Source organism: Sinocyclocheilus grahami, unplaced genomic scaffold (assembly GCF_001515645.1).
Source record: "Sinocyclocheilus grahami isolate Dianchi unplaced genomic scaffold, SAMN03320097.WGS_v1.1 scaffold1602.1, whole genome shotgun sequence".
Taxonomy (NCBI): Eukaryota; Metazoa; Chordata; class Actinopteri; order Cypriniformes; family Cyprinidae; genus Sinocyclocheilus; species Sinocyclocheilus grahami.
The window spans coordinates 146,621-161,746 of record NW_015506781.1 but is presented as its reverse complement, the minus strand read 5'-3'; the positions used below and the strand labels follow the sequence as shown (position 1 = coordinate 161,746).

Genomic DNA, 15,126 nt, shown 5'->3' with positions numbered 1-15,126 from the left:
GAAGCCCCTGAAAGGAGTTATTTTAATAATAATTTCCCCCCAGAATGTGATTAGATTAGTTTTGGCTGTGACTGGGCTAGGTTTACTACCAATTGGCATACCAGGTATGGTCTTGTGACTTATACCTGGCAATTCTGATAAAGAGTATGAGTCTCAATCAGCTCCGTAGTTCAGTAGTCTAGGCTCTGATTAGGATCAAGTGGGCCATTTTAAGGGCTGTCTCAATCACAAAATTATTCTGATGCATTGAAAGATTCGCTCCCTGAAAAATCTCACAATGCACCGCAAGAGTGCATCGAGTGCATCAGTTACTGGAAATTACATCACATTTCTGAAGCATGAAACACAACACACACAAGCCAACTAAATCAATATAGTAACACGTGATAGCATATTCAAAAAAACTAACTTTGGTAACACTTTATTTCGATAGTCCACTGTAGACATTTTACTAACAGTAAGTAACTTTGCAACTACATGTCAACTAGCAGTCATTAGAGTATTAGTAGACTGTCTGCTTAATATCTTCTAACACTTTATTTTGATGGGTCAACAACATACAACATACTGACTATCAGAAACTTTGCAAGTATATGTCAACTTATTCTACTAACCCTAAACCTACCCTAACAGTCTACTCTGAGAGTTAGTAGACATGTAGTTGCAAATTAATTAGAATTTGTTGACATGTAGTTACAAAGTTACTTATAGTTAGTAGAATGTCTAAATGTGGACTATCGAAATAAAGTGTAACCCAAACTTTTTTAATTAGTATTATATTTTGGCTTAAGCACACATCACTAGACAGGTAGTGAACACATCTAGTTGACATTTATATCAAAAAGATATGGGTCCTGTTGCTGATTAAAATCAGTGGTGACGTTCAATATTGTACATTGATGTTGTACATAATTATGTCACCGGAAATTGAGTAATCACTGTTGTTATGTTCAACAAAAACACATAAAAACAAAGCTTCGGGTGAATGCTAGTTTACTCAAGGAACTTCAGCGGCAACAGCAACGGAATACGGTACAACTGTATAGCATGCACATCAGCATGACTTCACGACAGTATTACTACAACAGATAATAACAACGAAGAACTGGTTAGCAACCACAACAACTGTCCCAATGTATAGTGAGCCATGCATGGTTGTTATAAGTGCCCAAATAGATGTACACAATATACTGATTCACAAGCCCGGGAACTAGGGAGCTGATTGAGATGCACTCTTTGTCTTTGTTGCTTTGCTTACTTAAGGTAAACAACTAACTGGTGTCAATGTGATTTGGATGTTTGGATTTCAAATATCCTTTTTTGAATTGTATTATTAAGTAATTAATGTTCTGATATTTTATCTAATGTAAAGATATTCAGTCATTTTTAAATGTGTCTTAAGCATCTAAACAATTTTGGGACCATTGTAAACTAACAAATGACACTACAACCTTCATTATCAGGTATAATTTGTGCAGATCAATAAATCTGAGACAGTGTCACAAGTATTAAAGTATGCATACAGTACACAGAAACAACCATATCTTGTTAAACACTAATTTACATTCCAGCAGAATCCCTTACCTCCTGCGATACTTCACATATGTGGAGCCCCTGTCGTCTTCCGGTTCCTGAGCGTGGGTGTGGGGGTGTGGAGGCCTGTCGTGGCTGTACTTGTGTCGCTGACTTAGGTCTTTAGTGCTACCTTTCCGCTCAGAAGTCATAATGTCATAATATCCCTTCCTTTTGGCCTTCAGTCTAAGCTTATTCCTGTAGTGCTCAATGTCTGACTTCTGTTTCAGAGCCAAATTCACCTGTATTCTATCTGGCTGTCTGTCTATCTATCTATCTATCTATCTGTCTGTGTGTCTATCATTTGTCTGTCTGTCTGTCTGTCTATCTATCTATCTGTCTATCTATCTTTTGATCATTTGTCTATCTATCTATCTATCTATCTATCTATCTATCTATCTGTCTTTTTCTCTGTATATATATATATATATATATATATATATATATATATATATATATATATGTCTGTCTGTCTATCTCCTTGCAAAAGCATCCAAGCAGCCTGGTAGCCTGTAGACATAACTTTGTTTCCTTGCTGTATAAAACTGTATAAAACCTGTGCACCCTAATTTTTCAGAAGTTGCATAACAGTCAGCCAATTATCATGGAAGTGGCAATTTTGCAGCCATCAGTGCCCTTTTTTATAATGTAAATGTAAATGTGATGAATATGAAATGAATAATGTGATGTAAAATGCATCAGAAGGTCAGTAAAAGGACTTTGGTCAGTGGTTGCCATCTGAAGCTGTCTCTAATAAAATCAAGTCTTACCTCTCCATTGAATACAGCAGAGTCCTGGCTGCGGTCGGAGGATGCAGGGCGCGAGTAGGTGGGTTGAGCTGCAATTGGTTTTATAGAAATATGCTGAAGTGATCCTGAGGAACTATCATAATGATCTGCCAAAAACAAAAACACAAACTTTAATGTCAGCAACAAGAAACTTAATCTGATTATTCAAGCAGAATATAGACAAATCCACTTCCTTATTATGTGACAGCAACACTGGCCAACATTATCACTTCTGCAGAAGATTAATTTCCTTAGCTCTCATTTCCTATTTAACGTGGACAAAGTCTGATCCTAAGATTTCAGCATATCTTTTGATTTTAATTAACTTTGTCCATTTATCAAGACAGATTAGGTCTGTCCACTTCTGAGAGAATATATCTAAATATGGAAGTGGAAAACTTATAGGATAAGCAAAACTGTACATTTTGTACTAACCATAAAGAATTAGACTCTATGTGACAGAATTTAACTAGTTATATAAATGGAATGGATCTTAGTGCCCATTTTCAAGTAATAGTTCACCACCCAAAATGTTTTATTCTAACATTACTCACTGCTGTTATTTCTTCTGTGGAATATATAAAGGAGAACTGAATGGATCTTAATGAGGCTTTTTACATATCACAACAGTTCACAGTGGCCACATCTATCAAGCTCCGAAAAACACCAAAAAGCAATATAAATGTAGTCCATAAAAGTGACATAATTTACATTTTTGAGAAAAAAAATGTGAACAATTGAACAATCTGTTCTGCCACACATCATCTCTCCACAGACTCAAATTCCATCTGACAAAAGTCAGATGCTGCATATGCAAACAGGACCTGTACATATTGGCATCTTATGTTGTTATTGTGAGGGACGTGCTTATTACAGTACATGTATGTGTAGTGTTGAGGGTTGTATATTGGCAAGTCTGTGTTATCCAGACCAGTATGACATCTGCAAAGCAAAAGGTTATAACATAATAAATTTAGGTTTCAATGGGTGTGCCTTTATCTCTGTCTGTCAGTATGCCTTTTGGGATGCGTGTGTCTGCAAAAATGTGCGTGTGACCCTGTTGCTCCTCTGTGATGCTGGTAGTCACAGTGACAGAGCAGATCATGTCAGATGAGAAGGTTCATTAACATTCATGAACTCGATCACTATTTTCCTTCTGAGGATGGTCATCTGGTAAAAAGGGCTTTAGTTAAAAACTCATTTTCAGTGCAGGGAGACACCATACAACCTCACACTGCACCCAAACACACACTTACTTTAGAAGCTAGTGAGGACTTTTTATATGCTTCCATTAAGGTCCAGCTCATAAGATGTTATTCGATAGGTTTCACTACATTAGTGAATACATTTCATTCTGTCCCTCAGTGTGAGAAAGGAACAACTGTTAACATAACTGACTCCGTAAAGAAATAGATAGAAAATGCCAGCCAATATGTTGTTGACAATGTTACTTTAGCAGTTTTGTTCATTATACCCCTGGTCGTAATTTGACATGAAATTAACAGTGTCATTAAAGAGCACTGGAATAAAATATGTGATGTATAAAGGTAATTATCACTTATGTGTGTTTTGTTAAATTAGTAAATTGTGCAATAATTTTAAAAATCATATTTAATTGTACATATTTAGGATGCATATAATCAGTAGCGGCTAGTGACTATAAATGTAGGTAGAGCAGATTCTGGGTCATAGCAGTCACACTTTAAATTAGGTATCTTTAACTACTATATATTTATGTCAAAAAATACTATTTGTTGGGTACAATGTACTTATTTTGTTAATGTTGTATTGCAAAGCATTACTGTTACTGAGGTGGGGTACAGTTAAAGTTAGAGACAGGTTTGGTGGGTTAAGGGGTAAATGTAGGGTCATAGCTGTAATTATAGATGTAATCACAGAAACTAACTGCAGATATAATTACATGCAGGTATTTTAGAATATATGTACAATGTAAAAACATGTACGTTCACAATAAGTTCACCGAATCAAATGATTAATTTAAATTTCAGTACATAGTAGTTTAAGATACTTCATATAAAGTCCTCTTAAATTATATAATTAATCTCTTAAGTTCTCTTAAATTATATAATTAATACATATTTATGATTAACCACTCGTAAGCTGAACACATGTAGATGCACTTTTGGCAATGTTTAGTGTGCTTACATAATGTTTGTCCTGTCTTTAGTTATATCCCTGCAATCAGTTTCACCAGAGACGAATTGCTGGACATTCGGAAGTACACACCACCCGATATTGACTATTTTGGTTTTTGACTATTCTGATGTTTTGCTGGACATTGTAGTTGGGGGAGCTGTGGCGCTGATCAAGCGCTTCAGGATGCGCAGATGGGGGAAGCGAGCCGGCGCCCTCGTCTAGCTCAGGCAGCGGATCGCGAGGCAGAATCAACGGGGAAATCACGTGGTGGCGGGACACGCTTTTATATCAGTGAGAAGTGGTGTACATATGTAACTGTGTTAAAGAAGATGTGCTGTTCAGATCTAGAAGTGCTCTTCATTAACTGCAAGCCGTTCTATTCGCCGCGGGAGTTTTGCTCATTCATTCTCGTCAATGCCTACATTCCTCCGCAAGCGCACGTGAGCTCCGCTTTACAGAAACTCGCTGATCAGATCACAGACACAGAACAACAACACCCGGACTCACACCTCTCACTAGGCTCAACTAGCTACACGCAGTACTATTTTTTTTTTTAAATTATATAATAAATAAAAAGAAAACAGAATATAAAAAGAATAGAGCAAGCTAGTGTTAGAGGCCTTTTTTTGCTTTTGTTAATAGTATAGTAAATAAAAAGAAAACAGATAGAATACAAAAAGATTAAAAAGACAGTGTTGGTTTTGTTTTGTTTTTTAAAGAAAACAAGCAACAAAGGAATAAAGTGCAAGTCTAAAAGGGACAAGTGTTTTTTTTTCTTTAAGAATAGAATTAGAATAGAGAGTGCTAGAGATAGAGGCTAGAATAAAGATGGAAGAGATGTGTTTTTAGCCGATTTTTGAAGATGGCTAAGGACTCAGCTGCTCGGATTGAGTTGGGCAGGTCATTCCACCAGGAGGGAACAGTTAATGTAAAAGTCTGTGAAAGTGATTTTGTGCTTCTGCAATAGTACAGCCTGGACAGAACAAGAGCATGAACATGGAGTTGTGAAGCATGTTCCGATAGAAAAGGCCTGCTTTTCTTGATGTTGAATAAAGCAAATCTGCAGGACCGGACAGTTTTAGCAATGTGGTCTGAGAAAGTCAGCTGATCATCAATCATAACTCCAAGATTTCTGGCTGTTTTTGAAGGATTTATGGTTGATGTGCCTAACTGGATGGTGAAATTGTGATGAAACGATGGGTTTGCTGGAACCACAAGCAGTTCTGTCTTGGCAAGGTTTAGTTGAAGGTGATGGTCCTTCATCCAGCAAGAAATGTCTGTTAGACAAGCTGAGATGCAAGCAGCTATCTTCGGATCATCAGGATGGAATAAGAGGTAGAGTTGAGTGTCATCAGCATAGCGGTGGTATGAAAAGCCATGTTTCTGAACGACATAACCTAACGATGCCATGTAGACAGAGAAGAGAAGTGGTCCAAGAACTGAGCCCTGAGGCACCCCAGTAGTTAGATGTTGCGACTTGGACACCTCACCTCTCCAAGATACTTTGAAGGACCTATCTGATAGGTAAGACTCAAACCCCTAGAGTGCGGTTCCTGAGATGCCCTTTGCCAATAGGGTTGACAGGAGGATCTGGTGGTTAACTATCAAAAGCAGCGGACAGATCCAACAAGATAAGTATTGAAGATTTGGAATCCGCTCTTGCCAGTCTTAGGGCTTCAACATTAACAGTTAACTGTTAATGTTAAGTCAACATTAACTTATTAACACTGACTTGCTGACACCTACTGGCAGTTTTAATTTCACATTTAAAGTAGATTTTCATTTTTTTTAATAATTTCAAATATCTGTATCAATGTTTTATGTTTAAAATATCAAAACAGTATTAATGCATTTGTAATTGCAGGTTAAAACATTAATGTCCTGCATTAAACAGTGTGTAAATGCATCTAAATGCCCCTTCTAATGCAGCTTCTGTGTTTTCTCTGCATTGCAAAGATTAATTTAGTCAATACTGATTTAATTTGCCTGGTAACAGCCCAAATGACTTATTATTCTAATTGACTGATTCAATTTAAGAATTTGACTGAAAATATTATGCACACTTTAGAAATGGCTTTATACTGGAGGCAGCTCATTAGGTTTTTGGAACAGAGTGCTTGTATTTTCTTTATGAGAATAGGACATTTTGGAAAAAGAACGTTAATTTCATGGATGTCTTATGGCCTGACAGCACAAGTACTAAAGTGCTGAAACTGTGAAGGCATTTCTCACCATTACTCTTCCTCGTCTCCTTCTTCGTGAGTTTCTGCTGCACTGTGGCTTTTTGCACACTCGAGCCCTTTCCCGAGACCTCTTTCACTGATTCGCTGTTGATGACGGAACCATCCTCACTCGGCAACCTACTGCAAGTAACCATAGCAACAAGGAGCAGCAGTGAGTCGGTGCATGTGTGAAATTAGAGGATGGTTATGTCATTTTCTTTGTCTGCATTCTCATCTCAAACACATACATATAAATCCAAGGACACACAATCAAACAGATACACACATTTACTTGTACCAAATCACTGTGGTGCTAAAACTAGAATATTGATTGGATTTGATTGTGAACATTTTATTAGTCAATTCAGACATTCTAGAATAGTTAATCATGGCTTTAAAAATGGCTTTCTGAAACACAGATAACATACAGATAACTAAATCCTGGACTATGGAGCCATTAACTAAAATAAATTAGATTAATTTAAAACCAGCTGTGCTAATCTGAATTAGCATGACAAATGTTGTCTATAAAACATGGAATGAACCAAGAAGCAGAAAGCAAATCTAAGGAAAACATTGGCAGCAGAAAAAGGACTGCAATCAAACATTAAAAAAAACTTTACTGAACAAGAGGAAACTTTTTAAAGCAAGCAAAATAAAAGCAAGCAAAATAAACTGCACGCATCAGGTGTGGAATAAAAGAAAAGGATTGCCTGGAAATATATTCTTGCAATCAGGTGTTGACAGTGAGAGAGAGATTCCCTATGTGTTTTACTTCAGTGAAAGTTTGTGTGTGTGTGTGTGTGTGTGTGTGTGTGTGTCAAAATGATTAAAAATGATTAACAGTGCAGATTTATTTTCTGTTAATCTGGTTTAAAGGGTCATTTTAGTTTAGGACTAGGCTTAATCTCTGTCAGGGAAACCGCCACATTGTATGAAACATATTGAGGAAATTCTATAGAGAGGGGGAAAAATATATGCAAATATATATATGCAGTTTTGGATGTATTGTATGATATTATTGCTGTCGGATTCCCACATTGTTAATTATCATTTAATATATACTGGTGTGTGTGTGTGTGTGTGTGTGTGTGTGTGTATTGTGATACAAATTAATTTATAATATGTTTGTGCAAATAGCTGTGTGCTCAGTACGGTCACTCTGAATTCAGCAACCCTCTTATTGCTGTGAGCATATGCTTATTCTTCTTTCTGAAGATAAGTCTGTCCTTCTCTTTGTTCATGCTTCCCTCACTCGCTGTCTTCTTACATAACTTTATTGATTGTATGATTATATGATTTAGTATTTCCTATTCAAGTCGGTGAAAGAGCTACTAAATTGAGTCCTTCTATGACATGTACTTCTGGTCAAAAGTTGGAGATAATTAGAAATGTTTTAATGTTTTTGAAAGAAGTGTCTTATACAAACCAAAACTGAAATGATTTGATCAAAAGTAAGAACATAATATTGTGAAAACTTAATATTACCCCAAAATATGATGCAGCAAAAACCTAATTAGTTAATAATAATAAGCAATATTTCCTTAACACCAAATTTGCATATTAGAATGATTTCTGAAGGATCATATGATACTGAAAAGTAATGGCTGCTGAAAATTCAGCTTTGCATCATATGAATAAGTAACATTTAAAATATGTTAAAATCAAAAACAGTTCTTTTGTATGCACCCTTGTTGAGCATAAGCAACTTGTTTCAAAAATATTAAAACAAAAATCTTATTATCCAAACTTTTTATGAGTAGTGTAGTTCATGATTTACATATATAATTCAGCTGAACCTGAGTGGAATGCATTTCTCCAGAAATTATATCAACTTTTTCAGAGATAAATGGTCTAAATCAAGAACATATCCACTTAAATCAAACAGTTTGACAGTTTGAAGCGAGATCCTTTTATATCACACTCCTCCATGAAACTAACTGAAAGCTACAGTATGCTCATCCAACCATATGAAAATCATTAAGTCAGTCACCTTAACTATCAGACAGACTTTTAAGAGGCCAGTGATCTCATTAACACAGTGTTAAGATCATACTGACATACTGAGCATTGGTTGTATTTAAAAAGCAATTATCAAACAAGTCTCTGTCAATATATCCATTATCTCACCCTCTCTTGAACACTATTTAGCGCCTCTAGCTTATGTCTTCCATGACAAGTAGTCTTGTGGGCCTGTGCCAAATAACAGCAAATGACAGCATTACTGTTAGGGCTGTGACATGAATACTGAGTATTTACAGCATTCCATAAGTGTTAGGTTTCTTCACACATACCTTTTCCTTATCTCACTGTTCAGGCTCTTCTTGGAAGTGGATCCATCTTGGCGTGCAGGCTTATCTAGGGACAGAGGGGCATCTCGAATGGGGTGGGGCAGAATCATAGTCTCCTGGGTAACCGAGAGGGTCTCCTCATCACCACCCTGCTGACCCAGGTGTTGCTTGGCATAGTCAAACCCCTGAATAGGCTAAGCAATGAGCAAACATTCACATATTTGATTACAGATATGAAGGTTATTCTTATACACTGTACACATTCAAAAATGGTAACATCTAAATTAACTGGTCAAAAATATTTAAATAAATATTTTTGACCAGTTAAAAATATTTAAATAAATGGGGTTGCATCAGGTATAGACACCTCTTTATAGTAAGCCACTTTTTGCAGGTTTACAGCATTCCATAAGTGTTAGGTTTCTTCACACATACCTTTTCCTTATCTCACTGTTCAGGCTCTTCTTGGAAGTGGATCCATCTTGGCGTGCAGGCTTATCTAGGGACAGAGGGGCATCTCGAATGGGGTGGGGCAGAATCATAGTCTCCTGGGTAACCGAGAGGGTCTCCTCATCACCACCCTGCTGACCCAGGTGTTGCTTGGCATAGTCAAACCCCTGAATAGGCTAAGCAATGAGCAAACATTCACATATTTGATTACAGATATGAAGGTTATTCTTATACACTGTACACATTCAAAAATGGTAACATCTAAATTAACTGGTCAAAAATATTAAAATAAATATTTTTGACCAGTTAAAAATATTTAAATAAATGGGGTTGCATCAGGTATAGACAGCTCTTTATAGTAAGCCACTTTTTGCAGGTTACCACTTTTTACAGTGCATAATGGGGTTTCCATAAAACATCAATTTGAGACAGATAACGTTTTGTTTTGTTTTGTGTTTTGCTACCAAACCAATGATCTGGTTGTACATTCCTTTGGACAAATGTTTTGACTATATATTTCATGAAACATATATGTGCTGTCAGAAACATGACTGCTCCATTCAAATAAAATGTGTTAGGATCCTGTGAACATTAATGGTTTCAAGTGCAATAAGTACGTCACAAAAAATGTAAGAATTCATTTAGTATGACTGAAACAATCTGACTGCATTAGATTAGATCAAGGAAAGTTCAAAAGTTCACATTAATATAATCCTTAGATCTAATGAAGGTAAACATATTTGGCAATGGAGGGACTTGAAGATGATACTTCTGATTAAAGTAGTCTTGGGGAATTTAGTGGATATTAATGAATTTATTAAATTGAGGATGATTTCACATACAGTGGGAATAGAAAATAAACACCCCCTTTAAAGTAATCACATTCTGTTGCTTTGCAGCCTGAAATGAAGACGGACACACTTTTGTTTTATCCAGCTATATTTACTCAGTGAAACTTGTAACATCCAAGTGAACGATATAACACCAACATGTCAGAATAAAATTAAATAAAAAAAACAGAATCACTGAGTTGGAAAAAGGATCACTCCCCCTCCTAAAAATGACTTGTAAACTCAATCAGGTGTAGCTAATCACCTTCTCAATGGCACACAAAGCCATTTGACTTTCAACTGTGATCTGCTGTGGTCATTCTGATTAGTTCAGCATGAAAAGAGCTTTCCTGGAGCATTTCAGTCCTTGGTAGCGCAACTGAAGCAAACAATCAACTATGGGTGGCAAGGCACTGTAAAAAGATCTCCTGGATAAAGTTGTGGAGAGGCACAAGTCAGGATATACAAAAAAAATGTCAAGGGCTTTATCAATGCCTGTAAGCACAGTGAAGTCTATTATTAAGAAGTGGAAGGTATTTGGTGCAACACAGTGGCATGACTCTCTGTAATAAAAGACCCAAATGCAATTAGATGCTCCAACAAAACTTTTAGTATAGAAGGTGAACTGAGCCGCCAAAGATGAGCCGCCAAACCCTGGATCAGCAGGAAAATAGTGAGGAGGATCAATATCCAGACAAGGACCAGGAAACGAGAGAACAGTCCGACCAGCAAACAAAGTCCAAGAAAGCCACAGCACGTAATCTGTTGAGTGGAGATCAAACACCAGGCGAGTGGCTGCACAATGGATAGTAACGCATCGAAGTCAGGGACAGGCGAGGGTCAATTACCATGTTCCCTCTAAACAACAAGGTCACAGTCCAAAGCGAAATGAGGGCAAGCCGCTGGGCAGTAAGTGCAAACAGACCGGACAGAAACAGAATTAACTAAATAAAAATAAAAGAATAAAAAAACAATACTTGTGACTAAAAGAAAATCAAAGCAAAAGGTGCGAGTGAAGCATAAGTAATAAAACACACTGGCCAAGAAAAGAGTAAAAACAAGAGACTTAAGAAGAAAATTAATAAGAAAATGACAAACAGCTGCGAGAGCGTGCACGACCGCGCTGATTGTGAAACGCAATCAGCTGAGTGTGGCTAGCACATGCAAACAAAAACAAAGCCTAATGCAGGAGAGAAGAGAGGTCGATCAAACCTGAGCCCTGACAGACAGACCCTCCCTGGATCAGGACATCACTCCAAACTGGATGAAGGAGCCAGGAGGAAACTGTTCAGAGAGGCCTACAGCAACTCTGAAGCAGCTGCAGGAATTTATGACAAAGAGTGGTCATTGTGTGCATGTGACAACATCTCCACAATTCTCCACAAATGTGGCTTGTATAGGAGGGTTGCAAGAAACAAGCCACTCCTCAAGAAAGGCCATAGGCAGTCACGACTGAGCTTTGCCAAAATGCACCTTGAAGATTCTGAGGCAGATGAGACTAAATTATTTAAGACTTATATGAGATGACTTATATGAGACTTGAATTATTTGGCCTCAACACCAAACTATATGTCTAGCGTAAATCCAATATAGCTCACCATCCAAATAACACCATTCCTACAGTAAAGCACGGAGGTGGTAATATCCTGTTATAGGTGTTTCTATGCAGCAGAGACTGAAGCAATTGTCAGGATAGAAGGAAAAATATATGGGGCAAAATACAATCAAATTCTTGAGGGAAATATGCTGCCCTCTGCCAGAACGTTGTCAACGGGAAGAAGATTTACCTTCCAACATGACAATGACCCAAAGCACACAGTAAAACTGAGCACACAGTGGTTGAAGGAGAAAAAGTTAAATGTCCTTGCATGGCCTAGTCAGAGCCCAGACTTAAACCCCATTGAAAATCTGTGGAATAGCTTGAAGACTGCAGTCCACAAACTGTGACCATCAAATTTAACTGAACTTGAGCAGTTCTGCAAAGAAGAGTGGGCAAATATTGCAAAGTCTAAAAGTGTAAAGTTAGTAGAGACATATCCCAACAGACTAAAGGTGATGATTTTACAGGGCAACTTTTTTGAGCAATGTTGCTTGGCCACTTTACCATTGAGAATGGGCAACAAATTTCTATCTGGATATGTTAGATTGGTGTGGGCCCTGTGTCTCACCTGGTTGCCCATTGACAGAAACATTTCCCAGCAACACTGCTCAAAAAGTTGCCCCGTGTATCATTACCTTAAAGGCTGCAATTAAAGCTAAATGTGGTTAAAAAAAATACTGACACAAAGGGGTGATCTTTTTCCAACTCAGTGATTCTTTTTTTCTGACATGTTGGTGTTATATCTTTCACTTGGATGTTATAAGCTGTACTGAGTAAATACAGCTAGATAAAACAAAAACTGTGTGCGTCTTAATTTCAGGCTGCAAAGCAACAAAATGTGATTATTTTAAATTGGGGACACACACACACACACACACACACACACACACACACATGTACACACACATACGGTACATTCAGATCCTAATCTAGAAAAATAAATACTTTTGACATAACTCAACAATGTTTATATTAGCTAGGAATATTTCACACAAAAAAATAGTTCAATTCAGTAAATATCATATATAATGTCATTTAGAATCTGCATGAATTTCTTAATGCTTTGTAGAATGTCAAGGCTGCTCCATACAATGAAAGCATGAAGTGTTCATTTTGAAACATTCCTGTCTCCATTCACTTTCATTGTAAGGAAAAAGCAGCCAGGACACTCCACTAAACATTTCCTTTCATGTTCCACAATATAGTCTTACATGCATGGAATGACACACAGGTGAGTCAATAACGAAATAATTTGACTGTTTTGGGTGAACAAACCCTTTAAAGGGGTCATATGATGCGATTTCAAGTTTTCCTTTCTCTTTGGAGTGTTACAAGCGCTTGGTGCATAAAGAAGATCTGTAAAGTTGCAAAGACTAAAGTCTCAAATCCAAAGAGATATTCTTTATAAAAGTTAAGAGTCAACCACGCCTACCTAAAACGGCTCGTTCTAACACGCCCCCACATGTCTACGTCACTATGAGGAAATATTAGCATAATGCCGCCCAAATGAGCACGCAAAGAAAGAAGGCGTGATTTCAGGAACAGCAGTAGTGTTGATGCAGCCATGTCAGGGAGACAAAGCAAATACTAATGACATTATTAACTGTCTTGATATTTACTTTGAAAGCTGAAGCTCGCGATTATGGTAAGGGGCGTTACATTTCCGACGCGTGCTTGTGGTGTTCGGCCAATCACAATGCACTGAGTCAGCTGGCCAATCAGAGCAGACTGCGTGTGTCAGAGGAGGGGGCTTTATTGAAAACGACGTGTTTGAGAAAGGCGGGGCATAGAGGACCTACAATAATGTACAGTATTTGAAAAATAATGTGTTTTTTTAACATTAAAGCATGTCAACATATTCTGTTACACCAAATACACAAAATAATGATCTTTAAAATAGCATCATATGACCCCTTTAATTGTGCAAGATCATTAGTACTTGTCCCTGAGACCTGTCTACTCTACACATCATCCTTAAGACTGTGTGCACATCAGGAGTCCATAGCAGCAGGTGAAATGATTGAAGAGCTGAATAACTACCTGAGGGTAATAACCCACGTCTTTCCAGTAAGCAGTCTAAATGAGAGAAAACAACATTAAGAGTCATCAGTCATTTCCATCTCTCTCTCATACACTCTCTTGGGATGTATTCCCATAGGCAAAGCAAGCAAAGCATGTAAGAGTTTGAGGAAAACTGTTGATGAAGTCACTGTAAAATATGCTGAGTGTACAAAATACCATAATGAGTTATAATGAGAGAGTTAAAGAGCGGTGCCTTATGGCAAATGCAGGATTTTCATCCAGTCACTGCCGTACCTTGACTCGAGGGTTGAAGTTTCCAATGGGATCGCTTTTGAAATCGCTCTTGTTTTTGTGACACAGCACCGTGGTGATGATGATGATGATGAGGGTCACCACACCGATGGGTGCTAGCACTGCAGCGATGATCCACATGTTGTTGGGTGGATTCTTCACTACGGCTGCATGATGAGAAACACTGTTAGTCACATGAAAACTTTTACATAATTAACTATGATTTTGCAAATTGTGTTGCTTAAATATTTTGACACAAAAATATTTGGTTGTACAAGAAGTATTTTGTTAGTGACTTTTTTTAATCCAGGTTAAATAGATATTACAATATTACAATTATTATTTTCTTTTTTTAACATGAACAAAATAATTAAAGTTTATTAATACCAAGTATATTTATCATCAAGTCTGTTTTTGTAAGAATTTTTACATTTAATCAGCTATCATTTCAAATTTCAGATTACATTTTCTTTGTGAACCAAAAATGTAGTTGTTCTTTTTAATAGTCAACTTCTTTTCAGATCATCATTCGGATTATTACATTCAGACCACGACAGGTGTCATGATGGTCACAGACAAGGAGATTTACCTTTGATTCACTAAGCTGATTGCACAATAAAAACTCACAGATCATGTTTTCAAGTCATTTTGGATTTGATTTTGACTTGACAAAGTTGTATACTTACTTTTTAATCAGTCTTCCCAATAACACCATTCATTCACACAGAGTTCATTCAGAATTATTTGACGACGCAGAATGTTCAGAAAATCAAGAGGTGTGAAGATTTAGCATGTGAACAGATTCATAAACCAATCATAGTGCAATGGAGGCACTGCCTCCTCTCACATGAAATGATGAGTTTGATTTAAGTTAAGTGTTATTGCCAAAAATATACAATATGT

At 37.1% G+C, this 15,126-nt stretch overlaps 1 protein-coding gene across 1 annotated transcript in view; it reads right to left on the bottom strand.

The window, feature by feature from the left end:
- Nucleotides 1-1,580: 1,580 nt before the first annotated feature.
- Nucleotides 1,581-15,126, bottom strand: part of LOC107571497 (UPF0606 protein KIAA1549L-like) — a 77,483-nt gene continuing 63,937 nt past the window's right edge. Inside the window, exons 11-17 of the mRNA XM_016257812.1 lie at nt 14,227-14,390; nt 13,951-13,986; nt 9,462-9,656; nt 9,034-9,224; nt 6,750-6,880; nt 2,343-2,467; nt 1,581-1,814 (exon numbers count right to left, since the gene is read on the bottom strand). Coding sequence (XP_016113298.1) covers nt 1,581-1,814; nt 2,343-2,467; nt 6,750-6,880; nt 9,034-9,224; nt 9,462-9,656; nt 13,951-13,986; nt 14,227-14,390 — 1,076 coding nt within the window. The remainder of the gene's footprint in view (nt 1,815-2,342; nt 2,468-6,749; nt 6,881-9,033; nt 9,225-9,461; nt 9,657-13,950; nt 13,987-14,226; nt 14,391-15,126) is intronic.